Here is a 27450-nt window from a genome sequence, read left to right as displayed (position 1 = left end):
CGAATCCCACATCAGGCTCCCGGTGCATGGAGCCTGCTTCTCCCTCTGCCTGTGTCTCTGCCTCTCTCTCTCTCTCTCTCTGTGACTATCATAAATAAAATAAATAAATAAATAAATAAATAAATAAACTATTCATAAGCTTGATACCAACTGTAATAAAAGTTAAATAAAAAATAATTATGGCAAGTCATGAAAAGACAAATACTGATTCTACTTATTTGAGGTAACTAGAGTAATCAAACTTATAGAAATGGACAGTTTAAAGGTGGATGCCAGGTGCTCACAGAGAGAGGAAATGTGGAGTATTTGATGGGTACGGAGGTTCAGTTTTGCAAGATAAAAAAGTTCTGGAGATGGGTCACATAACAATGTGAATATACTTAATATTACTGAACTGTGAACTAAAAAATGGTTGAGATGGTAAATTTTATATTATGTGTATTTTATGAAAATTATAAGATAGTAGAACTGTTTGAACTGAGAATTCTTGGGTTCTGCTTCTGGCAGTGACTGATGAGTGGTTTCCATAGGACCAAACTCCCATAATTAACATATAAAGTCTGGGAGGCACAAAAACAAAAACAAAAACAACGATAACAACAACAAAAAAACAACCAAACCTGAAGCACTGAAGAGTCACTGAAAATAAGCAGAAACTGGAAGAGGATTAGCACTTGAAGAAGACAGTGGCATTGGGAGTTTTCTTAATTTTTTTTTTTTTAATGGCTTTCAGCTGAAGGTCAATCTTAAAGAACCAGAGTACAGAGTCTGAACACCTGAAAGGGGAAATCCTGGAGAGGTCAGAGAGAAAGAGTGAAAGCCTCAAATTCTGTGTAACAACCCTGCCAGTTCTGGCTGACCCCTGAACTACATGCAAATGAAGCAGGCTCAAACATCCATCCCAAGAAGTTAAGAGTTCAGCAGTGATTTTCACTCTTATTCAAGGGAACCAGAGCTTGGAATTTGAATTCTATCAAGTTAACTGTTTGCTAACATAAAAATTAACATTGTTTAGAGTACTATAACTGAATTCCAGAGTCATTCACAATCCCAGGAAACAAAAAAATTGCTAAATGTACAAAGGAAAACATGACCAATACTCAAAAAGCTGATCAATGGAAACAAACCCCACGGTGATCCAAATGTTGGAACTGGAGGTAAGCACTTTAAAGGAAAAATACATTTGTAATGAATAAAATAGAAAAGTTGAGCAGAAAAACAGAAATTTTAACAAAGATCTGAATGGAAATTCTGAAACTGAAAATTCCAATAACCAATAAAAGTAAAGCATTCTATGGGCTTAACAGCAGATTAGAAATAACAGAAGAATTGATGAATTTGAGAACAGAACAATAGATATTATCCACTATGAAGAGTAAAGAAAAAAATTCTAAAAAATTACCAGAGAGTCAGGGACTTCACTAACAGTCTAATATATCTATGAATGAAATTCAAAAGGAAAGAAGAAAGGGAATGGGTGAAAATTTTTTCGAAAAAATAATGGCCAAAAATTCTTCAAATTTCATGAAAAGAGAATTTTCAAACAGCTTTGGGATGAACACTATTTAACTTTTATGGAAAGCAACTGGGCAATGTGAATCAAGAGTCTTAAAAGGATTCATATATACTTTGAGTATGTAGTTTCATTTATAGGAATCTATACCAAAGACATAGATAAAGTAAAAAAAAATATTCATAGAAATGTTCTTCAAGGCATAATTTATAATCGCAAAAGCCTGTACTATTCAATAATATGCTAAAAGAGAAGTAAAGAAATACATGTTATACAATATTTGTTGAATTAATTAATATCAAGTTTTCATACAATAAATTATTGTATTAGAAAATAGGATCCAGTGAAAAAAACAAAAATTAAAATTCTGCATAAGAATAATCCTATTACTCAATATAGAATATATATTATTATAAAAGAAAGAAAGGGGGAGAGGGCTCAAAGGATCATCTCTGAATGGTAGGATCCTGAATGATTTTTATTTTCTTCTTTACACCTTCCTATATTTTTCAAAATTTTATAATGAGAATGCATTTATTCATATTATCAGAAAACTGGACCTATATAAAGCTATAAATACATGCCAAACATATCCTTAATATCTATGTCCTACATGTTCTTGCTTTCCACCCACCAGTCAGGTTTACCTTGGTCCAGAGTCATCCCCATTCATATCCAGATTGAGTTCCTGGGGTTTAGTAAACTCTTTAGCAGCAAGGAGTTCTCTTGATTTAAATGCAGCTTGAGTTCTTAACCTGAAAAAGTAAATTTAGAAAATTTCTAATCCTATAGAACCTAATAACTGAATGGTAACCCTTGGAAGACCATATTCTTTTAGCTAGACCTCCAGCAATCATTTTCAAATTAAAACTCAATCTATCAAAATAAATGGATACTTCCTAAATACACAGATGATGTAAATAAAATAAAATAAACCAAATCAGTTTTACAGGAACTTAAATTTTCTTTATTTAAGAGGAATTGGGGAAGACTGAGTTGGTCAGAATATCATTTAAAATGTCAACATTATAGATGTTTTAGGAGTATTTTAAATTTCTTCTCTAGAAATTTTAAGTTTCTCTCTATTCACTTCTAAGCAAGTATATTTTGATCACCAGAGTCTTAATGGCAATTCTAGTAACACCAAGTATCACTGATCCTGCCCAATATATCCATCCATAGGAGGCAACTACTTCCCATCTTGACAATTCGAAAGGCGGGGGCTAAGTCTCACTGGACAATGTGTTTTCTCAGGATCAAAAAAAAAAAAAAAAAAAAAAAAAAAAAAAAAAAAAAGCCCTTCCTCTGCCAAAACTGTAAGAAATTCTATCCAACAATGCTAACTTAGTTCCATCTTCAATGTGACCTTTTCTACCTATTTTTATAAGTCTTTTAGAAATATTCTCTGGTTCATTTTTAGAAATGAAATCTGTAGAAATATATTATTTATGAAATAAAACTATGAAGAGGTAAAAATACTATTAAAACAGTATCATTTCCATCACTGTCAAAGACATTCTTATAACTGCAACTAACTGCACAGTAATATACAAAGAAAAATATGTAGACTAGTTACCCTCTAGGAACTTAAAATTTAATAATATTTGTTGGTGACATATAGGTAAGGTATGTAAATGCAGAGAGGAGGGGTAACTACACTTATATTAGACAAAATCAATAGTAAAAATTGTAAAAAGAGACAAAATCACTGTTTAATAATAAAAAGGTTGATTAATCAAGTGAATATTAGCAATTATAAATATATATGTACCTAACACTGTGGCACCAAAATTTATTAAGCAAATATTTACATATTTTAAAGGAGAAATAGGCAACAATATAATAACAATAGATGACTTCAAAACTTCACTTTCAACAATGGATAGATCATCTGGACACCATTTGACTTGGTGTCCAGAAACATTTGACTTGAATATACTTTATATAAAACAGACCTAATAGACATATGTAGAACATTTCATACAACAGCAGCAGGATATGTATTTTTTTTCAGGTGTAAACATTTTCTAGTATAGATCATGCTAGGTCACAAAAAAACTCAACAAATTCAAGAAGACTGAAATCAGACCTTTTCCAAACACAGTGGTATAAAAATAGAAGTCAGTAACAGGATGAAAACTGGAAAATTCACAAATAAGTGGAAATTAAACAACATACTCTTCTGAACAACCATGAGTCAAAGAAGAAGTCAACAGGGAAATTAAAAATCTTGAAACAAATAAAAATAGAAACATAACATACCAAAACTTATGGAATGCAGCAAAGACAGTTCTAAGATGGAAGTTTATAGTGATGTCTACATTAAAGAAAAAAGAAAGATCTTAAACAACCTACATTTACACCTCAAAACACCCCCAAAAGAAAAACAAACTAAGGCGAAAGTTAGCTGAAGGAAGATAATAACAATGACCAGAGCAGAAATAGAGACCAGAAAAATAATAGAAAGGGTTATTGAAACTAAAAGCTGTTTTTTTTTAAAGGATAAACAAAATTAACAAACTTAGTTAGACTAAGAAGAGAAAAAGAGCGAAGACTGAAATAAAATCAGAAATGAAAGAGAAGGCATTATAACTAACACTACAGAATTACAAAGGATCATGAGTCTACTATAAATAATTATATATCAAAATATTGGATAACTTAGAAGAATCTATGATAAATTCCTAGAAATATACAAACTACCAAGACTTAATTACGATGAAACAGAAAATCTTCAGACCAAAAGTGACTAAGGAGATTAAATTAGTGACCAAGAACCTTCCAACAAAGAAAAACCCAGGATTGGAGGGTTTCATGGTGAATTCTACTAAACATTTTAAGAAGAATTAATGCAAATCCTTCTAAAATTTTTCCAGAGGCACTGGGTGGTGCAGTTGGTTAAGTATCTGACTAAGGTTTTGGCTCAGGTCATGAACTTGGGGTCATAAGATTGAGTCCTGTGTGGGGCTCCGAGTGTAGAACAGAGTCTAAAGATTCTCCCTCTCTCTGTCCCATCAACCTGTGCTCACGCTCTCTCTCTCTCTCAAATAAAATACATAAATATTTAAAAATAAAATGAAATAAAATTCTTTCAAAAAATTTAATAGTAAAGAACACTCCCAAACTCATTCTATAAGGCAGCATTAGCCTGATACTAAAGCCAGTTAAGGACACTATGAGAAAAATAGAAAGTCAATATCTCTAATGAATATAGATGAAAAAAATTCTCAACAAAATACTATCAAAAAGAATTTACCACATTAATAAAATAAGAGATAAAAATTATATGATTATCTCAATAAATGCAGGAAAAGCCTTTGGCACAATTCAGCATCCTTTTTGATAAAAGCTCTCAGGAAATTGAGTATAGAAAGACTATATAACTCAACATGATCAAGGGCCATATACCATAAGCCCACTTCTAACATCATATTCAATGATGAAAGGTTGAAAACTTTCCCTTTAAGATCAGGAACAAGACAAGGATATCATTCTTGCCACTTTTATTCAACGGAATACTGGAAGTGCCAGCCTGGGTAATTAGGTAAGAAAAAGAAATAAAAGATACTCCAATCAGAAAGAAAAGTAAAATTGTCTCTCTTTGTAGATGACACAATCTTATATATAAAAAACAATGAAGATGCTACCAAACAACTGTTAGAACTAATGAACAAATTCACTATAATTATAGGATACAAAATCAACATGCAAAAATCAGTTGCATCTCTATACACTAACAATGAACTATTTAAGAAAGAAATTAAGAAATCAATCCTATTTACAATTGAATCAAAAAACACTTAGAATGGAGGGAGGGGCAAGATCGCGGAAGAGTAGGGTCCCCAGGTCACCTGTCCCCACCAAGTTACCTAGATAACCTTCAAATCATCCTGAAAATCTATGAATTCAGCCTGAGATTTAAAGAGAGAACAGCTGGAACGCTACAGTGAGAAGAGTTCGCGCTTCTATCGAGGTAGGAAGACAGGGAAAAAGAAATAAAGAAACAAAAGGCCTCCAAGGGGGAGGGGCCCTGCGAGGAGCCGGGCTGAGGCCGGGGCGAGAGTCCCCAGGACAGGAGAGCCCCGTCCCGGAGGAGCAGGAGCTGCACCAACCTTCCCGGGCGGAAAGGGGCTCGCAGGGAGTTGGAGCAGGACCCAGGAGGGCGGGGATGCCCTCGGGCTCGCGGGGACACTAACAGACACCTGCGCCCCGGGAGAGTGCGCCGAGCTCCCTAAGGGCTGCAGCGCGCACGGCGGGACTCGGAGCAGCTCGGAGGGGCTCGGGCGGAGGCTACGCGGGCTGCGGGGCGGGAGCGCAAATCCAACAGCGCAGGCTCCGGAGCACAGGGCGCCGGGACACAGCCCAGGATCCGGCCTCCTCCCGGGGCAGGCAGAGGCCGGGAGGGCCCAGGACCGCAAGGACGCTCCTGCCCCAGCTGAGCAGATCACCGGCTCCGCCCCGAAGCATCCAGGCCCTGCAGACCGAGAGCTCCGGAGTTACTGCAGGAGCTGAATGCAGGGCTCCAGAGCTGGCCCCGCCACTGGGGTTGTTCCTCTTGGGGCCTCACGGGGTGAACAACCCCCACTGAGCCCTGCACCAGGCAGGGGCAGAGCAGCTCCCCCAAGTGCTAACACCTGAAAATCAGCACAACAGGCCCCTCCCCCAGAACACCAGCTAGACGGACCAGTTCCAGGGGAAGTCAAGGGACTTAAAGTATACAGAATCAGAAGATACTCCCCCGTGGTTTTTTCTTTTCTTTTTTTTTCTTTTTGATTTCTGTTTGCTTCCCCCACCCTTTTCTTTCCTTTCTTTTTCTTCTCTCTTTTTCTTTTTTTTCTTCCTTTTTCTTTTTCTCTTTTCTTTCCTTCTTTCTTCTCTTTTTCTCGTTTTCCCAATACAACTTGTTTTTGGCCACTCTGCACTGAACAAAATGACTAGAAGGAAAACCTCACCTCAAAAGAAAGAATCAGAAACAGTCCTCTCTCCCACAGAGTTACAAAATCTGGATTACAATTCAATGTCAAAAAGCCAATTCAGAAGCACTATTATACAGCTACTGGTGGCTCTAGAAAAAAGCATAAAGGACTCAAGAGACTTCATGGCTGCAGAATTTAGATCCAATCAGGCAGAAATTAAAAATCAATTGAATGAGATGCAATCCAAACTAGAAGTCCTAAGGATGAGGGTTAACGAGGTAGAAGAACGAGTGAGTGACATAGAAGACAAGTTGATGGCAAAGAGGGAAACTGAGGAAAAAAGAGACAGACAATTAAAAGACCATGAGGACAGATTAAGGGAAATAAATGACAGCCTGAGGAAGAAAAACCTATGTTTAATTGGGGTTCCCAAGGGCGCCGAAAGGGACAGAGGTCCAGAATATGTATTTGAACAAATCCTAGCTGAAAACTTTCCTAATCTGGGAAGGGAAACAGGCATTCAGATCCAGGAAATAGAGAGATCCCCCCCTAAAATCAATAAAACCCGTTCAACACCTTGACATCTAATAGTGAAGCTTGCAAATTACAAAGATAAAGAGAAGATCCTTAAAGCAGCAAGAGACAAGAAATCCCTGACTTTTATGGGGAGGAGTATTAGGGTAACAGCAGACCTCTCCACAGAGACCTGGCAGGCCAGAAAGGGCTGGCAGGATATATTCAGGGTCCTAAATGAGAAGAACATGCAACCAAGAATACTTTATGCAGCAAGGCTCTCATTCAAAATGGAAGGAGAGATAAAGAGCTTCCAAGACAGGCAGGAACTGAAAGAATATGTGACCTCCAAACCAGCTCTGCAAGAAATTTTAATGGGGACTCTTAAAATTCCCTTTAAGAAGAAGTTCAGTGGAACAATCCACAAAAACAAGGACTGAATAGATATCATGATGACACTAAACTCATATCTCTCAATAGTAACTCTGAATGTGAACGGGCTTAATGACGCCATCAAAAGGTGCAGGGTTTCAGACTGGATAAAAAAGCAGGACCCATCTATTTGCTGTCTACAAGAGACTCATTTTAGACAGAAGGACACCTACAGCCTGAAAATAAAAGGTTGGAGAACCATTTACCATTCAAATGGTCCTCAAAAGAAAGCAGGGGTAGCCATCCTCATATCAGATAAACTAAAATTTACTCCGAAGACTGTAGTCAGACATGAAGAGGGACACTATATCATACTTAAAGGATCTATCCAACAAGAGGACTTCACAATCCTCAATATATATGCCCCGAATGTGGGAGCTCCCAAAAATTTAAACCAATTAATAACCAAAGTGAAGAAATACTTAGATAATAATACACTTATACTTGGTGACTTCAATCTAGCTCTCTCTATACTAGATAGGTCTTCTAAGCACAACATCTCCAAAGAAATGAGAGCTTTAAATGATACACTGGACCAGATGGAATTCACAGATATCTACAGAACTTTACATCCAAACTCAACTGAATACACATTCTTCTCAAGTGCACATGGAACTTTCTCCAGAATACACCACATACTGGGTCACAAATCGGGTCTGAACCGATACCAAAAGATTGGGATCGTCCCTTGCATATTCTCAGACCATAATGCCTTGAAACTAGAACTAAATCACAACAAGAAGTTTGGAAGGACCTCAAACACGTGGAGGTTAAGGACCATCCTGCTAAAAGATAAAAGGGTCAACCAGGAAATTAAGGAAGAATTAAAAAGATTCATGGAAACTAATGAGAATGAAGATATAACCATTCAAAATCTTTGGGATGCAGCAAAAGCAGTCCTAAGGGGGAAATACATCGCAATACAAGCATCCATTCAAAAACTGGAAAGAACTCAAATACAAAAGCTAACCTTACACATAAAGGAGCTAGACAAAAAAACAGCAGATAGATCCTACACCCAGCAGAAGAAGAGAGTTAATTAAAATTCGAGCAGAACTCAATGAAATCGAGACCAGAAGAACTGTGGAACAAATCAACAAAACCAGGAGTTGGTTCTTTGAAAGAATTAATAAGATAGATAAACCATTAGCCAGCCTTATTAAAAAGAAGAGAGAGGAGACTCAAATTAATAGAATCATGAATGAGAATGGAGAGATCACTACCAACACCAAGGAAATACAAACGATTTTAAAAACATATTATGAACAGCTATACGCCAATAAATTAGGCAATCTAGAAGAAATGGATGCATTCCTGGAAAGCCACAAACTACCAAAACTGGAACAGGAAGAAATAGAAAACCTGAACAGGCCAATAACCAGGGAGGAAATCGAGGCAGTCATCAAAAACCTCCAAGACACAAGAGTCCAGGGCCAGATGGCTTCCCAGGGGAATTCTATCAAATGTTTAAAGAAGAAACCATACCTATTCTACTAAAGCTGTTTGGATAGATAGAAAGAGATGGAGTACTTCCAAATTCATTCTATGAGGCCAGCATCACCTTAATTCCAAAACTAGACCAAGACCCCACCAAAAAGGAGAATTACAGACCAATATCCCTGATGAGCATGGATATAAAAATTCTCAACAAGATACTAGCCAATAGGATCCAACAATTCATTAAGAAGATTATTCACCATGACCAAGTAGCATTTATCCCCAGGACACAAGGCTGGTTTAACACTCGTAAAAACATCAATGTGATTCATCATATTAGCAAGAGAAAAACCAAGAACCATAGGATCCTCTCATTAGATGCAGAGAAAGCATTTGACAAAATACAGCATCCATTCCTGATCAAAACTTTTCAGAGCATAGGGATAGAGGGAAAATTCCTCGACATCTTAAAAGCCATCTATGAAAAGCCCACAGCAAATATCATTCTCAATGGGGAAGCACTGGGAGCCTTTCTCCTAAGATCAGTAACAAGACAGAGTTGTCCATTGTCACCACTGCTATTCAACATAGTACTGGAAGTCCTAGCCTCAGCAATCAGACAACAAAAGGACATTAAAGGCATTCGAATTGGCAAAGAAGAAGTCAAACTCTCCCTCTTCGCCGATGACATGATACTCTACATAGAAAACCCAAAAGACTCCACCCCAAGATTGCTAGAACTCATACAGTAATTTGGTAGCATGGCAGGATACAAAATCAAAGCCCAGAAATCAATGGCATTTCTATACGCTAACAATGAGACTGAAGAAAGAGAAATTAAGGAGTCAATCCCATTTACAATTGCACCCAAAAGCATAAAATACCTAGGAATAAAACTCACCAAAGAGGTAAATGATCTATACTCTAAAAACTATAGAACACTTCTGAAAGAAATCGAGGAAGACACCAAGAGATGGAAAAATATTCCATGCTCATGGATTGGCAGAATTAATATTGTGAAAATGTCAATGTTACCCAGGGCAATTTACACGTTTAATGCAGTCCTTATCAAAATACCATGGATTTTCTTCAGAGAGTTAGAACAAATTATTTTAAGATTTGTGTGGAATCAGAATAGCCAGGGGAATTTTAAAAAAGAAAACCATATTTGGTGGCATCACAATGCCAGATTTCAGGTTGTACTACAAAGCTGTGGTCATCAAGACAATGTGGTACTGGCACAAAAACAGACACATAGATCCATGGAACAGCATAGAGAACCCAGAAGTGGACCCTCAACTTTATGGTCAACTAATATTCGATAAAGGAGGAAAGACTATCCATTGGAAGAAAGACAGTCTCTTCAATAAATGGTGCTGGGAAAATTGGACATCCATATGCGAAGAATGAAACTAAACCACTCTCTTTCACCATACACAAAGATAAACTCAAAACGGATGAAAGATCTAAATGTGAGACAAGAGTCCATCAAAATCCTAGAGGAGAACACAGGCAACACCCTTTTTGAACTTGGCCACAGGAACTTCTTGCAAGATACATCCATGAAGGCAAAAGAAACAAAAGCAAAAATGAACTATTGGGACTTCATCAAGATAAGAAGCTTTTCCACAGCAAAGGATACAGTCAACAAAACTAAAAGACAACCTACAGAATGGGAGAAGATATTTGCAAATGATGTATCAGATAAAGGGCTAGTTTCCAAGATCTATAAAGAACTTCTTAAACTCAACACCAAAGAAACAAACAATCCAATCATGAAATGGGCAAAAGACATGAAGAGAAATCTCACAGAGGAAGACATAGACATGGCCAACATGCACATGAGAAAATGCTCTGCATCACTTGCCATCAGGGAAATACAAATCAAAACCACAATGAGATACCACCTCACACCAATGAGAATGGGGCAAATTAACAAGGCTGGAAACCACAAATGTTGGAGAGGATGCGGAGAAAAGGGAACCCTCTTACACTGTTGGTGGGAATGTGAACTGGTGCAGCCACCTGGAAAACTGTGTGGAGGTTCTTCAAAGAGTTAAAAATAGACCTGCCCTATGACCCAGCAATTGCACTGTTGGGGATTTACCCCAAAGATTCAGATGCAATGAAACGTCAGGACACCTGCACCCCGATGTTTATAGCAGCAATGTCCACAATAGTCAAACTGGAAGGAGCCTCGGTGTCCATTGAAAGATGAATGGATAAAGAAGATGTGGTTTATGTATACAGTGGAATATTACTCAGCCATTAGAAACGACAAATACCCACCATTTGCTTCAACGTGGATGGAACTGGAGGGTATTATGCTGAGTGTAGTAAGCCAATCGGAGAAGGACAAACATTATATGTTCTCATTCATTTGGGGAATATACATAATAGTGAAAGGGAATATAGGGGAAGGGAGAAAAAATGTGTGGGAAATATCAGAAAGGGAGACAGAACATAAAGACTCCTAACTCTAGGAAACGAACTTGGAGTGATGAAAGGGGAGGATGGCGGGGGCTGGGGGTGAATGGGTGACGGGCACTGAGGGGGCACTTGACGGGATGAGCACTGGGTGTTATTCTGTATGTTGGTAAATTGAACACCAATAAAAAATTAATTTATTATTAAAAAAACACTTAGAATGAAAAATTAACCTGAACTGATTAAAGAATTAAATATAAGACCTGAAACTGTAAAAGTACTAGAAGAAAACAGGGAAAAAGCTCAGGCAACAATAATAAAGTAAGTGGGACCACATCAAGATAAAAGGCTTCTGCACAGCAAAAGAAATAAATTATAAAAATGAAAAGGCAACCCATGGAATAAGAGAAAATTTTTGCAAATTATATATATGGCATGGGGTTAATTATATATATATATGACAAGGGTGATAAGGGGTTAACATTCTAAATATACACAGAACTTACACAACTCATCAGCAAAAAACCAAATAACCCAATTAAAAAATTGGCCAAGGCACTTAAAAGACATTTTTTTCAAAGAAGACACATGAGTAACTAATGGGTACATGAAAAGACGCTTGGTATCACTAATTGTTACAGAAGCACAAATCAAACCTATAGTGAGATATTGCCTCACACCTGTAGGTTGGCTTTGATCAAAAGGAAAAAAAAGGGATCCCTGGGTGGCGCAGCGGTTTGGCGCCTGCCTTTGCCCCAGGGCGTGATATTGGAGACCCGTGATCGAATCCCACATCGGGCTCCCGTGCATGGAGCCTGCTTCTCCCTCTGCCTGTGTCTCTGCCTCTCTCTCTCTCTCTGTATCTGTCATAAATAAATAAAATATTAAAAAAAAAAGGAAAAAAAATGGTAACAAATATTGGGCAGGATATGGAGAAAAGAGAATCCCTATACGCTGTTGGTGTTTATGTAAGTTGGTACAGCCATTATGAAAAATAGTACGGAGATTTCTCAAGAAAATGAAAAACAGAACTACCAAATGATCCAGCAATGCTACTTCTGGGTATCTATTTAAAGGAAATGAAGTGAGTATCTTGAAGAAATATCTGTACTCCCATGTTCCTCTCAGTGTTACTTGTAATGGAAATAACCTAAGTGTCTGTCAACAAATAAATGGATAGAAACAGACATATAAAAATATATATATTATTCAGTTATAAGAAGGAAGGAAATTCTGTCATTTGCAATACCATGGATGAACCCAGAGGAACATTATACTAAGTGAATACATGAACATACCAAAACTTGTGAGACATACTTAAAACAGTGCTGAGATGGAAATGTATAGCACTAAAAGCTTCCACCAGAAAAGAAGAAAAGTCTCTAACCAATAATCTAAGCTCCCACCTTAAGGAATTTAAAAATAGGAGGGCAAGTTAAGTCCAAAGCAAGCAAAAGGAAGAAAATAATAAAGAAATGAATAAAATAAATAAATGAGACCAGTATTACCTTGATACCATAGACAAAGACAGCATAAAAAAAAATACAGTCCAAAATTCCTCACCAATATTGATGCAAATGCTCTTAACAAAATAATAGTAAATGAAATTTGGTAATAAATAAAAAGTATTTACACTATAACCAAATGGGGTTTATTTTCCAGGGATGCAACACTAGGTCAATATTCAAAAATCAATAAATGTAATCTACCATATTAGTAGGTTAAATTTAAAAAAATCACATGATCACATCAATTTATGCATAAACAAGAGTTGAGAAAATTCAACATTCATGATTAAAAACTGTATATAATGTATAAGAAAAAAATTGATAAATTAAACTTCATTAAATTAAAACCTTTTGCTCTGTGAAAGATCCTGTTAAGAGATTAAAAGGATAAGCTACAGAATAGGAGGAAATATTTGCAATCCACATATCTGAGAAAGGACGTATCCAGAATATATGAAAAAGCTCTCAAAATTCAACACTAAAAAAACATTAAGCAATCTGATACGAATATAGACAAAAGTTATTAAAGAGACAATTTACCCCAAAAGATGGAAGAAGGTAAAAATAAGCAAATAAAAAGATTTTCAACATCATTAGCCTTTTGAGAAATGCAAATTAAGACCACAACAAAATATCATTATACATGGAGTAGAACAGGCAACATAAAAATTTGTAACAATTCCAAATACTGGTAAGGATATAGAGAAACAGTCCCTTATACATTGCTGGTGAAGTATTTTATACTAAATGTAGTATAACCTAAACGTACATTTAATTTTTTTAAATTAAATATACGCTTATCATGTGATTTACCAGTCACAGTCCTAGTTTTTTATTTGTAGGAATTAAAACCGTAGTTCACACAAAAACTTGTATAAAAATGTACATAGCAGCTCTCTTTGTAACAGACAAAAAACCAAGTTGTCCTTCAATAGATACATGGTTAAACACATCATAGTATAACCATATCATGGACAACTACTCAGCAATCAAAAGGCACAATACATGTAACAACCTAGATGTATCTCAAGAGCATCATACTGAGTAAAAAAAGGCCAATATCAAAAGTTCACACACTGTATAAATCCATTTATAAAACATTCTCAAAATGCCAAAGCTATAGACAAGAAATTAGTGGTTTCCAAGGGTTAGGGATAATGGAGGTAGAAAAGGGTGGGCAACTCAAATGGGGTAGTAAAAAGTAAATCTTGATTGTGATGAAATAGTTCTGTATTTTGATCGCTGTGGTGGTAATGCAAGTATACACACATGAAAAAATGGCATAGAGCTAGACACATACATTGTACCAATGTTAATTTGCCAATTTTGATAACGCATTAGAGGTATGTAAGACATAGCCACAGGGAAAAACAAGGTGGGGCTCTCCATAGTATTTTTGCAACTTCCTGTCAATCTATAATTATTTAAAAATAAAAAGTTTATTTTATTTTTAAATAAGATTTTATTTATTTATTCGAGAGAGAGAGAGACAGAGGCAGAGACACAGGCAGAGGGAGAAGCAGAGTCCATGCAGGTAGGGAGCCTGACGTGGGACTTGATCCTGGTACTCCAGGATCACGCCGTGGGCTGAAGACAGGTGCCAAACCGCTGAGCCACCCTGGGATCCCCCCCAATAAAAAAGTTTATAAAAATTCTATAAGTATGTATAAACTTTTCCAATTTATACATAAAACAAAACTTGCTCAAAAACTTTTTCATAGTTCTCATCTAAGCTAGATGATCAAGAGAACAATAAAGACTTTATTGTCATTATGTGGCATTATTTTAATGAATAGTGCTGTTCAAATGAACACAATGTCTATTTGCTGTCATTATGTAGCATTATTCCAATAAACAGTGCTGTTCAAGTGAACCCGAAACTTATCCCAAAATTATCCATTTTCCCCTGTTGGACTGTGCCCCCTTTAAAGACCACATTTGATTCATTTTTATATCCTAAGGGCCTAGAACCATTTCTCACCTATCACACGCATTCCATAAGTGTTTGTTAAATATATTGTCAGGAGAGACTACACATTAACTGGAGGATTAGAGACTGGGGTCATAAAACTGAAGCAACCTTTTGGTGTTTGGTGATAATCTTGTTACAAGAACCTTCATTTTCAGTTACGTTAAAAGCCTCCAACTTTCAACAATGAAAAATGGAACTGTCTGACTATGAATGAAGAGAAAGAGGAAGAGCATTTCTGGTTCCAAGAAAAGTATTACACTAACAGAAAAATGTCAAGATGGAACTCTCAAGGAAATTAGAATCTAAAAAATATTGGGTGGAATCTTTGAGAGAAAATGAAAAAGTAAAAGTAAATGATATTCATACTAGATATGTATAGGATATATGTGTCTGTATAAGATATATGAATGAGTACAAAGGAAGAAATCTAAGTTTGATTAAGAAGGAAATGGCAGGGATATATACAAGAACCTCCTTATGAAAACTTATAATTTATTTTTTAAAGACAAAATTGAAAAAAAGGACATAAATGTCATATTATGTTTAAAATATAATTTAGTCTGATTTATTACTAATTTTGCTTGGATAAATTAAGATAGCAAACTTTTTGATGCTGCTATATAATCTCAAAATACCAATATAGTTTTTGAAGCACTGTTCTTAGGGAAGAATTGTTAAGGGAGGAAAAGTTTAAATGCGGGTACATTTATAAGAATTGGTTATTGAATAGGTTCTGCTTCATGATGAGAAACGGTTGAACTGGAAAGGCTATCATCTGTTATATTTTATATTACGGGGGATAGACAAATATGGAATGGTGACAGTTAATCACTCTATTTCACAATCTGATTCCACATTCTGAAGTCTCAAATTTTTACCTAATGCCCAAAATTCTCTACAATGATCTCAAATAGCAAAGGATTTTTTATAATAATATCTTTTTAAAATATTCTTTTTGGAATCCTGAGAAAGTTACAATGGACTGTTCAGAAGTAGATACATCAAGCTAACATTTTGGAAGAACAAGGTAATTTTCCAAGTCTTCCAAAGAAGATAGTGGAATTTACTTAGTTGTCCTGGTGAGTATGCATCTTGAGCAAGCCAAGACTCTGAGGAACCTCTGTTCCTTTGCAAATGTTATAGTAGCACAACAATTATTTTATTAACACTGTGCTCTCCAAGCTACAGACATTGCTGAAAGAACAACTAAGACTCACCAATCGTAATCCAGTCGAGACTGATGAAGCTGCTGCTGTTTTAGGAGAAGCTTTGTCTCCTGCTGGGTCAGCAGATGCTGAAGGCGCTCTTTTTCAATTTCCAGCTCCATTTTCTGAAGCATAAGTTGCTGCCTTCTGTTTTCTGAGAGTTGCTTTTTGATATCGGTTTCACTAGACTTCTGTGTCCCTTGACCATGCATCAGGGAATCCCAGGAAAGCCCACAATAACTGCATGATTCCAGATGTGTTCTGGAATATTGAGGGGCCATGCGTGTAGGATGGCTTTCATGAACAGGATCTGCATTTTCAGAAAGTCTATGACCACAACACTGACTGGATGGAGTAGGCTTCAGGGTGTGGCATTCTTTCATCTTTAGTTCCACTGGTGGAGCCTTCTCTATAGGGACCGCATCTACTAATCTTCTCCCTGGGGATCCATAATCACATGTTCTGGTCTCTGATGGCATCCTGTCTAGATCCTCTTTGGAATAATGAAAGTCTGCTGGTTTCAAAGAATTATTCTTGAACTCCACAAGGGATTCTGAAGCTGAGTCCTGGTTTGCAGACCTAGGCTTCTCCTTGTTTTGATAACAGGTTTGTGATTTGGCTACACTCAAGTAGGAACCATCCAGTTCCATAGCTGAGGACTGAAGAGTGCTTTTCCTATTGGATACCTAGAAGGAACCACAAGATCATTTGTTAAGTAAGAGCACACTGAAATGAGTTCTTTTGGCTTTTCAGAAATCAATGATATATTTGTACCAGAACAAAGTTGTTTTGCCTTCTCAAATAATAAATGATAGTATTCACAGAGCTAAACAGACATGTGCCACAAAGCTAAAACCATTTTGAAACAATCTACATTTCAGTCTATCCATAAGGATGAGAAAAAGAAAATGTTGCTATTTGCTGCTAAGTAAGATGACAAGAGTAGCAAATAATAAAGGTTATATAAAATCAACTTTGAGAAGAGGCAAAAGCATTAAAAGGTAATGTCTCAAAATGTTTACTTCTAAATACTAAGCAAGAAATCCATTCAGCCGCCCTTTGTAATACCCTTTGATTGTTCATTACACATTACACACAACAGGATTTGATGTAAAACATTTCATCTTAAACTGAATAGGATGTTAGTTACTGCTAGAGATTTGATGAGTTTTTATAAATATCTTTATAGCACACAGATAAAACCAAGTACTTTCCAAAAAATATGATTCTAATCAAAAGCAGTTATTTAAATACAAAACATATTTAATTTCAGCTATAAACATAAGTGATTTTTCAATTAAGCTGTTCAAGTGATTATAGCCTGATACAACTCACACAGAAAGGAAGTAGTTGCAAATCACCTTTGGCAGGCCAATAGAGTTAGCTTTCCCAGTATTTTAGCCTCAAGCCTATTCTATTAAGGAGAGCAAAACTTAGTTTATGATCAGTGATTCTCAAACTTTAGCATATATCAGAATCACCTGGAGGAACTGTTAAATGTGAATTGCTGGGCTTCATCCCCAGAGGAATTCAGGAATTCTGCAGCAGGGTTGGAGAAGCTCATTTTTAGGAAGTTGCCAGATGATACTGATGCTCCTCATCTGGGAACACACCTTGACAACCACTTATCTGTATCATGGGACATCTGACTCCTCCCGTGTCCCTATTATAGGGAGTGTTTTGATAACATGGGCTTACCCAGGTAATCCTGGATAATTTTCTCTCGCCAAGATAGTTAACTTAATCATGTCTATAAAGTTTCTTGTCATACAAAATCCTTTGTGTCATATAAAAAGACATTCACAGGTTCTAGGGATTAGGACATGGGCATGTTTGGGGGCCATTATTCAGTCTACCACAACTTCTTTTTAAATTAGAACTCATAAACAGTTCAGATGTTTATCTTATTCTAGGGACATGGAATAAGTGAAAAATTGAGATCCTTAACATAAAGGAGAAAAAAATCCTGCCAATTTACTTTGCAATAGTTGCAAATGATGAACTGATTGGTAAAAAGTGTCAGCAGATATACAGCAACACCATGTTTCTTCTAACACTCTTAAGATTTTGAATTAATACAGCAATACTAAAGGAGTTCTATTCTAATGAGGAGCCACATTTGGGAAGAGGACATCCAATCCTTTATACTGAGCAAATGACACTGAATAGGTTGCATGCCACAGAAAAGAAACTTATGATAAAATTCATGATAAACTACCTCATAAAAATTAACTTTATTTTACAACTGAAGGAAAACTCTAGTCTACATTAGTCTCCCCTACACTGAACTTTTAAAAAACTATTTTATTTATTTATTTATTTATGAGAGAGAGAGAGAGAGAAAGAGTGAGAGAGGGAGAATGGCAGAGACACAGGCAGAGGGAGAAGCTGGCTCCATGCAGGGAGCCCAACGCGGGACTTGATCCTGGGTCTCCAGGACCATGCCCTGGGCTGAAGGTGGCGCTAAACCACTGAGCCACCAGGGCTGCCCTACACTGAACTTCTGTAGCACTGTCAAAACAAATATTTGACATTTATCATCTGCTACTTTGTATGGTAAGCTATTTTTTTATAGAATTATTATACTTAAAAAATTACAGGTAAATTTTTTAAAGGTTTGTAAACTTAAATCAACTATCATATATTTCCTCCCTAATCCATGTATTAGTAACACAGCAATAGCATGTATTATTTTATAGTCTTATTTTTGTTCCTTAACATTATTTACATATGTGCATTTTTAGGTATTGATACAGCTGATACTTATGTTAATGGTACTAATTGTTAAATTATGTATTCGGAATATTAAAAATTTTTTGGTAGTTAACTTTTTCTGTTTTTGAGAGGTAGTTCAACTTAATGATTTTGATGCATACTTTGCTCAAAGAGAGCAATTACCAGCAATTCCCAATTACCTGATAGGTGACTGTGCATATTGGTAGGCAGGATTCTAAGATGGTCCCCAAGATTCCTGTCTTCTTAGTGTGCCCACCTTGTATTATCTCCTCCCACTGAGGTGGGTAGTCTTTGGGAACATGACAAGATATGAATCCCATCATTATGCTACACTATATGGCCAAAGGGATGTTACTGTTTAAGTAAGTTCTTTAAAAAAGGGTATAGTACCCTCCCTAATGTTAGAGATTGGCCTTGAAGAAATAAGCTAACGTGATGTGGGAGGATCAATGAAGGAGGTCAATCAGTAATGATGTCTGGAGCAGAAGGCAGTTTCCAGCTAACAATGAGGTATCTATCATACAGATGCAAGAAACTAAATTCTGCCAACATACATGTGAGTTTGGAAGAGGATCCAGAGGGATCCCTGGGTGGCGCAGTGGTTTAGCGCCTGCCTTTGGCTCAGGGCACGATCCTGGAGACTGGGGATCGAGTCCTATGTTGGGCTCCCAGTGCATGGAGCCTGCTTCTCCCTCTGCCTATGTCTCTGCCTCTCTCTAGCTCTCTCTCTGTGTAACTATCGTAAATAAATAAAAAATTAAAAAAAAAAAAAAAAAAGGAAGGGGATCCAGAGCTCCAGATTAGAAGGCGGCCCAGCTGTCACCTTGACTGCAAATTTTCTAAGACTCTGAGCAGAGGATCCAACTAACCTATGTTGAACTCATCACCCACAGAAACTGTGAGATAATAAATGTGTATTAAACTAATAAATTTATAGTTATTTCTTACACAGCAATACAAAACAAAGCACATTACTCAACTTTCCTGACTCTCAGTTTTCTCATCAGTGACCTCAATGACCTCAATGGTGGTCAGATGGGCAGTTATCAAGGGTGTCAACTGATAAGGGTACTAATTTACAAAATGGAAAAAAACCCCTTATGCTTACCCAAACTTTTTTCAAAAAGAATATTATAGGGGGTGTGTGCGGGGAAGGTAAGATCTCCAAGAGACATGCAGTTACAACAGATTACTTCTAAAGAGAATGAGTTCAGTTATTTAGCTTTATTTTGCTGCAGTGAGGTTTGTAGGTTGGGCCAGAGTTGATATGCTTCAGATAATAGAGAGGTTCTTCATCTTTGTCCTCATACAAAAGATGTCAGTCTTATTCTGACATTTTGCACTGCCTCTTAGGGTTGTTGTACTGGATGAGATAATTCACATAAAGAGCTTTGGACAGTGCCTTAGCTAAAGTCAGTATTCAAACCATGTTTCCTATTAGAATTATTACTACTGTTGTTATCATTAACTTCTCTGCCTCAATAATCCTTGAGGTCAGGAGTTATATTTACTTCTCTGGGTGTACGGCACTGGGGCTTGCACATTGTAACTAGGGACTGATTGTATTAGTCAAGTTGGGTTATGGACCAAGAAAACCAGAAACAAAAATCAGAATCCATGATTAGGCTGAATTATGTACTACTAAGAAAAAGAAGAGAGAAGAAATAGAGTAACTGTCTGTTAGAATCTGAATATAAGAAATTAAGTTATTTTATAGTGAGCTTGAGACAAATATTGCCTTTGGGACACATGGAAGTCACAATGGGCCTGAATGAAACAGATGTGTTTTTCTTTCTGGAGTTGATGCTCCATCCTTTCTATGAGATGTTTACAAATGTAACCTCTTTTTAACTAAGGCTTAAACTAACAAATTCCAAACTGCAATCTCTGGCATATGGGTTTGCTATGAATTTTTCAGATATATAACACTAATTTAGGAACCAATAGAATTTTTTTTAACGGAGGCACAATTTACATATACTAAAATGCACAGGTCTTAAGTGTACAGCTTGATGAAATTTTACATTTGCATATACCCATGTAATCATCATTACCCCAGAAAGTTCCTTGTGCCACTTCTAGTCAAACCAACATTGTCACACTCCCAGAGGTAACCATTAATCTCAGTTCTATGACCACAGATTAGTTTTGCCCATGTTTAGCTTCATACAACTGGAATCATAAAGTATGCTATTCTTTTGTGGCTGGCTTCTTCTTTTTTAAAAGCTAGAAGTCTTTTTTTAAAGATTTTATTTATTTATTTAAGAGGGAGAGGTGAGGAGAGGGCAGGGGAAGAGGAGAGAGAGAATCTCAAGGACACTGTGCAAGTGAGCACACAGCCCAAAATTGGGTTCCATCTCACCACCCATGGGATCAAGACCCAAGTTGAAATCAAGAGTTGGACACTCAACTGACTGAATCACTCAGGTGTCCCTGTTGCTGCTGGCTTCTTAAACTCAACATAATTTTGAGCTTCTTTTATGTTGTTGCCTGTACTGATAGTTAATTCTTTTTTATTGCTTCAAGGAATTTCATTGTGTGAATATAGCAACATTTGTTTATTCATTCTTTTATTGGATTAGGTTGTTTCTAGTTTAGAGCTACTATGAACAAAGCTGCTAGCAATATTATGTCTTTTTTTTTTAAGAGGGGGTGGGGCAGAGGGAGAGAATGAGGAAGAATCTTAAGCAGGCTCCATGCCCAGCACGGAGTCCAACACTGGGCTCAATCTCACAATCCTGGGATCATAATCTGAGCTGAAATCAAGTCATACGCTTAATTAACTGAGCCACCCAGAAGCCCCATTATATGAGTCGTTTTTTAGACATATGTATTTATTTCTCTCAGGCACAGGGTAGGCATTTGTTTGACACAGAAACAGCCAATAAAAGTTTTCCAGAGTGGTCGTTCTATTTTACATCTCCACCAGCACAGTAAAAGAGTCTTAGGTGCTTCATATTCACACTAACACTTCTTTGGGGAGGATGGTACAAAAAAGGTGGTTTTATTAAAGCACAGGGACAGGACCTGTGGGCAGAAAGAGCTCCCCACACTAACACATGATAGTATGTTTTTACTTTAAGCCAATCTGGTGTGTACTGAAATCTTGCTATGATTTTATTTTGCATTTCCCTGATATGTAGTGACAGTAGTTGACATATGCTTATTAGCCATTTGGATATCTTGTTTTGTTATGTGCTTGGTGAAACCAATACTTTTAAATAATTCAAAATAATTTTTATCTTTTTACTTTAAAAAAAAAGGTTTTATTTATTTATTCATGAGAGACACACAGAGAGACGCAGAGACATAGGCAGATGGAGAAGCAGGCTCCATGCAGGGAGCCCAATATGGGACTCGATCCTGGGACCCTGGGATCACATCCTGAGTCAAAGACAGACACTCAACTGCTGAGCCACCCAGGCATCCCATCTTTTTACTTAAAAAAAAAAAAAAGATTTTATTGATTTATCTGAGAGAGACAGAGACAGAGCACAAGCAGAGGGGAGGAGGCAGAAGGACGAGGAGAAGCAGACTGCCCTCTGAGCATGGAGCCCGATGCAGGGCTTGATTCCAGGACCCTGAGATCATGACCTGAGCCAAAGGCAGATGCTCAATGGACTGCCATTGAGGTGCCCCTATAATTCAAAATAATTTTTAAAGAACTGAGATGAGAAATGAAAAATGAAGGTCAGGGAAGACAACTTTATGCAAATTCTTTCTGATGAGAGAACTTGGCTCTAAATGTTCACCTTCATTGACCATGAATGCATAACATACTCCCAGAAAACTTTGTCATTTTGGCCATTCTTAACTCAGTTTACTGTGTGCTATGCTAAAAATAGCATAGTTACAAGCATATTCAACTTATAACTTTTTAAAAAAATTTTTTTATTTATTTATGATAGTCACAGAGAGAGAGAGAGAGAGAGAGAGAGAGAGAGGCAGAGACACAGGCAGAGGGAGAAGCAGGCTCCATGCACCGGGAGCCCGACGTGGGATTCGATCCCGGGTCTCCAGGATTGCACCCTGGGCCAAAGGCAGGTGCTAAACCACTGCGCCACCCAGGGATCCCCTTCAACTTGTAACTTAATAACAACTCTGTAAGCTAGTTATTATAGTTACCAATTCACTAAAGAGAAAATGAGGTTCAATGAATCAACACAACTTTCCCAAGATCACACCAACACTATATGTAATAAATGGGAATGTGTTCCAAATCTTTAGTCTTCCATTATTCCATGATGTAGCCTATTTTTTTTTTAGATTTTTATTTACTTATTTGAGAGAGAGCTAGAGGGGGAGGGGCAGAGTGTGAGAAGCACAGGGAGAGTGAGAATGACAAGCAGACGTCCCACTGAGCATAGACCCCTACCAAGGGGCTTGATCCCATGACCCTAAGATCATGACTGGAGCCAAAACCAAGAGCCCGATGCCCAACCAACTGAACCATCCAGGTATCCCTCCATGATGTAGCTTTTTAAAACACTAATTTTTTCTTTGTTTCGTTTTTTTTTTTTTTAAAAAACATTTTTCTTTAATATGAAATACGACACAGAAAAGTGCACAAAACAAATATAAACATCTCAGTGAATAATCACAAGACAATGTCCACCAATGTGAACCACCTTCTGAGAGACAGAATGTTGCCTGTATACAAAAGATCCTTGATGGTGCAGTACAATCACTACTCTCTACCTCTCCTGTCCAAGGGAATGACTATCTTGACTTTTATGGGAATAACTTCCCTGTTTAATACTTACCTGCTTTAAAGTCCATACCAGATTTTGATTTTACCTGTTTTTTTAAAAAAGTATAAATGGAATAATATGAAATACATTCTTTTGTGTCTGACTTCTTTACCCAACATTATAACTGTAAAGTTTATACATGATATGGCATGTGGCTATAATTTGTTCATTTTCATAGTTCTACAGAAAAGGTTAGCAAACTTCTTCTGTAAAGGGCCAGAAGACAAACATTTTAGACTTTGTAGACTGTATGGTCTTTGCCATAACTACTCAGTTCCACTTTTGTAGTGTGAAAGCAAGATATAATACATAAATTAATGGTCCAGTAAAACTTTATTTGTGGACACTGAAATTTGAATTTCAAAGTAACTTTTCCATTTCATGAAATATTATTTTTTCCCCTAATCATTAAAAAAGCTAAAAACCATTCTTAACTAATGATTAGATTGAGTGCTCCTCCAATTAAAGGACTCTATGGACATGCTAAGATATGCTTAAAATTCAACAAGCAAACTGACCAATATGACTTATGATGGGCTATCACACATTATCTGTGTGATGAAAATGAGTTAAATGGAGTGCTTAATCAGAGCTGAACGGAATGCTATTTAGCAGAAAAGAATGCAGAAGAACATACTCAGGCAGGAAAACCAAACTGTATAAATGAAAAAATAAGTTTACACAGGAAAATGATCTGTAGATCACAACAAATAAAAAAGTTGAATTCAAAATGGTAGCATGTTAGGGTTTGCATTATATACAAGCTACCACAAACCCTGACTACATGTTGAGACTCTACAAGTGGCAAAAATATAGCCAATAAAGTCTTTGATGTGATATGCTATGGGATCCACAACACACACACACACACACACACACACACACACACACACACAAAGATGAGGAGAAATTGCAGTCATTTTTGGCTTATGACATAGTTGAAATATCATGTCTTTTAACTTGGGTGGATATGTGCTAGTGACACAGAAAAAGAACACACAACATGGGACAAGCACAATGTGAGAAAAGTATAAGTTTAAAAAAATGTGAGAGACTTAGGTTGGACACAATGAAGAACATTTTGGGAGTGGAGATTAGTAAATTTCTGAGTTGGAAGAGAGTTTTCTGAATGTTTAGGATACCTTCTTAATATATGACATTTTGTTTTACTAATTTTTTATATGACATTTTAAAACAGGCTTCATAGGAAAAAAAGATGTTTCTAAACACAGTATGATATGATCCTGTATACATGTATGCATGTGCACGTAGGTGTGCAAGCATATATATGGCCATGCACAATCACATACTATTCCTATGGTGATACAAGGCTTTCCTACATTCTCACAAGTTAAAAAAATAATAACACCTGCAGTATTGCTTGTGAAATATGATCAACAAGTAAACAGTAATATTTTGTTAAGTTTCTATAAATCATTTTTACAGGCCTGGTCAATCTCTCTGCTATGAAGCCATAAGAAAAGAGGTGAATTAAACTGCAGTAATTATTTCTTGCAACAGGTAGTTATTTGCTCTGCATGATTAGGAATTATTTATAATGCATTTGTAAATTGTTAACCACAGAATTAGTAGTTAACAATATCAATAAATATTATTGATCTATTCATGATATTCATGTCTCTGATGGCAAATACTAATTTACTATTGGCAAGTACCCTATTAACAATCCTCACATTCCCACAGTCTTATAAGAATGGAAGTCTCAATTTTGTAACTTCAAAATTTCCCCCTGTGCCCTTCATTGAGAAGTCAAAAAATCCAGACCTAAATTAAATATTTCTAAGCCTAAATTACTGTGTACAGGACAGGTCATTGCATTACCCAGAACATTTGGAATTAATGTGAAATAAGGCATAGAATGACATGCTGCATTTTTAAAGTCAGACGTACATGGACCAGTTGTCAAGCTGACAGAAGCTATGCAATGCAACAGCTGCACTGTATGGTTTGCCAAAGTCTCATCCCAAATAAATGTTCATTCTCCCCAGTGCAATTAACTTTCCTATACTGGCAGATTTTGCTAGAAGATCATCAAGGTAGATTACCTTCCAGCATTATGAACTAAATACTTACAGGTGTTATATCATCAGTTATAACTTACAAACTTTTGCATTTAGGAAGACATCCAGGCAAATGAATCATCTAATTTATGAATTATTTATAAGAAATTCACAGCATGCTCCTGGCATCATCCATGGCCTTTTCCAGGTCATATGACACCAATTAGAGCTGAATTTTAAATTATTCAATAACCTGAACTCTCTTGTCATTTAACATATAGATATCAATGCAGTAAACAAGTTAAATCTAATGGGCCCTAGAGGTTTAAGCCTCTCTGCTGCTCAGCAGCTAAAGCTGTAGGCTATCAATGGAAGAGAAAAATAACAGAATGCAGCAGTCAAATACATTTGCAAGGCTCTAATAACTTATTCTAGTTCCCACTGGGCTGGTGGCACAACCTAGGATTATTGAATCTAGAAGACATTAAAGTCAGTAATTATGAGATTTAAAAGAATATAGACACATGATAATGTACAGATGACAGAACACTAGCAAGAGAAACTACGTGCCATACTAGCTTTTAGGATACGTATATTGTAAGTGTGCCAACATTTCTAACAGTTACTACCAGACTTAGAAAAGGTTAAACCTCATAATCTTTAATCATTACTACATTTCTTGAAAGTTGGAGTGTGTTGATTTGCTGCAAAAATGAATGAGAGTGTGGAATAATTGACAGTGCACTTGAGTTGAGGTCAAAAGACCTTGATTAGAATTCTAGTTCTGCCACTTAGGAATTCTGGGTTATTGGTGGTGGTGGTGGTGGGGTTTTTTTTGGCGTTACTTTACATCTCTTAGGCAGTTTAGATATTTGTAAAATAGGGGGTTGGGTTTGATGATCATTAGAGCTTAAGCTATTTTTAAGAGCTACAAATACAGAGATTGGATTGTTCTACCCCAAGGAGATGAAGGGAAAGAAAAGGGTTAGGTGAAAAATTATAGAAATCAATAAATGTTCAGCTATCAACTAACAGTCTTATTGCACAATTACTGAATGTTTCTTGGCTCTATTTCCTCTAGCAAATTGTTTTTTTTTTTAAAGATTTTATTTATTTATTCATAGAGATGCAGAGAGGGAGTGAGAGGCAGAGAGGCAGAGGGAGAAGCAGGCTCCATGCAGAGAGCCTGACGTGGGACTCGATCCAGGGTCTCCAGGATCACGCCCCGGGCTGCAGGCGGCGCTAAACCGCTGCGCCACCGGGGCTGCCCTGTTTTTTTTTTTTTAAATAAAATTACTGCCTTATGTAATTCGCACACTAAAAATCTTAAATAAGTATCTTAATTTATCTGATCATTAAATCTGAAAGAGATACAAATGAAGATTGAATATGGCAAATGCATGGTTTGAGAACAATCCCAAACACTTCAATGGGATTGAAATGTTTTGATGCGATGGCACAACTATCTGCCGCACAAATACACAACAGTGGTACTGATTCAAATTGCTTTTACATATATGATTGTCATTGCCAAAAGAAAAAAAAAGCAGCTTTATACATGATGTTCTACATCTACCAAAGGAAACAGATGTACAAGGCTAATTTTAATTTACTGAAGATCAAAAAGAAGGTGAAATAATCTTATAGAGAAAATGAAATAAAGACAAATTAGAAGTGGTGAGGACAAGCTTCATAGGCATAAAAATGAAATCAAAACATTGGGTAATAAAGTCAACTGTATTTAAATTGTTAGGGAGGCAGCACAAGAAAATGATCCTTAATAGCTTACACCAACATTCTCACACCCCCTTTTTGGCTTTATGTTTGTAGAATGTATCCTGTGTTTATAGAGTATATCCTGGAGCTCCAGACACAGGTCCCCCTGGTCTGCTCACTGCTCTCTCTTCTCTAGCTCCAGTGACTGTAAGCCTCAAGAATGGAAACAAGAAGTGAGTGTAGACAGATGTTTCAATGTAGTTCTTTTTAAAGGAAACAAGATTAGTTTGTGTCAAATGAAGG

The 27450-nt window shown here is 36.6% G+C and overlaps 1 protein-coding gene across 18 annotated transcripts in view; it reads right to left on the bottom strand.

Moving 5' to 3' along the window:
* Positions 1–27450, bottom strand: part of KIAA1328 (KIAA1328 ortholog) — a 366532-nt gene that overhangs the window by 121795 nt on the left and 217287 nt on the right. For 13 of the 18 annotated variants that reach the window (XM_072829337.1, XM_072829338.1, XM_072829329.1 and 10 more), the window contains 2 exons: positions 15936–16609; positions 2161–2268 (listed from right to left, as the gene is read on the bottom strand). In XM_072829337.1, the coding sequence (XP_072685438.1) occupies positions 2161–2268; positions 15936–16609 (782 nt within the window). The remainder of the gene's footprint in view (positions 1–2160; positions 2269–15935; positions 16610–27450) is intronic. The other 5 variants (XM_072829331.1, XM_072829332.1, XM_072829348.1 and 2 more) reach the window with 1 other exon arrangement.

This window comes from Canis lupus, chromosome 6 (genome assembly GCF_048164855.1).
Source record: "Canis lupus baileyi chromosome 6, mCanLup2.hap1, whole genome shotgun sequence".
Classification (NCBI taxonomy): domain Eukaryota; kingdom Metazoa; phylum Chordata; class Mammalia; order Carnivora; family Canidae; genus Canis; species Canis lupus.
This window is presented reverse-complemented; position numbering and strand designations above follow the sequence as displayed.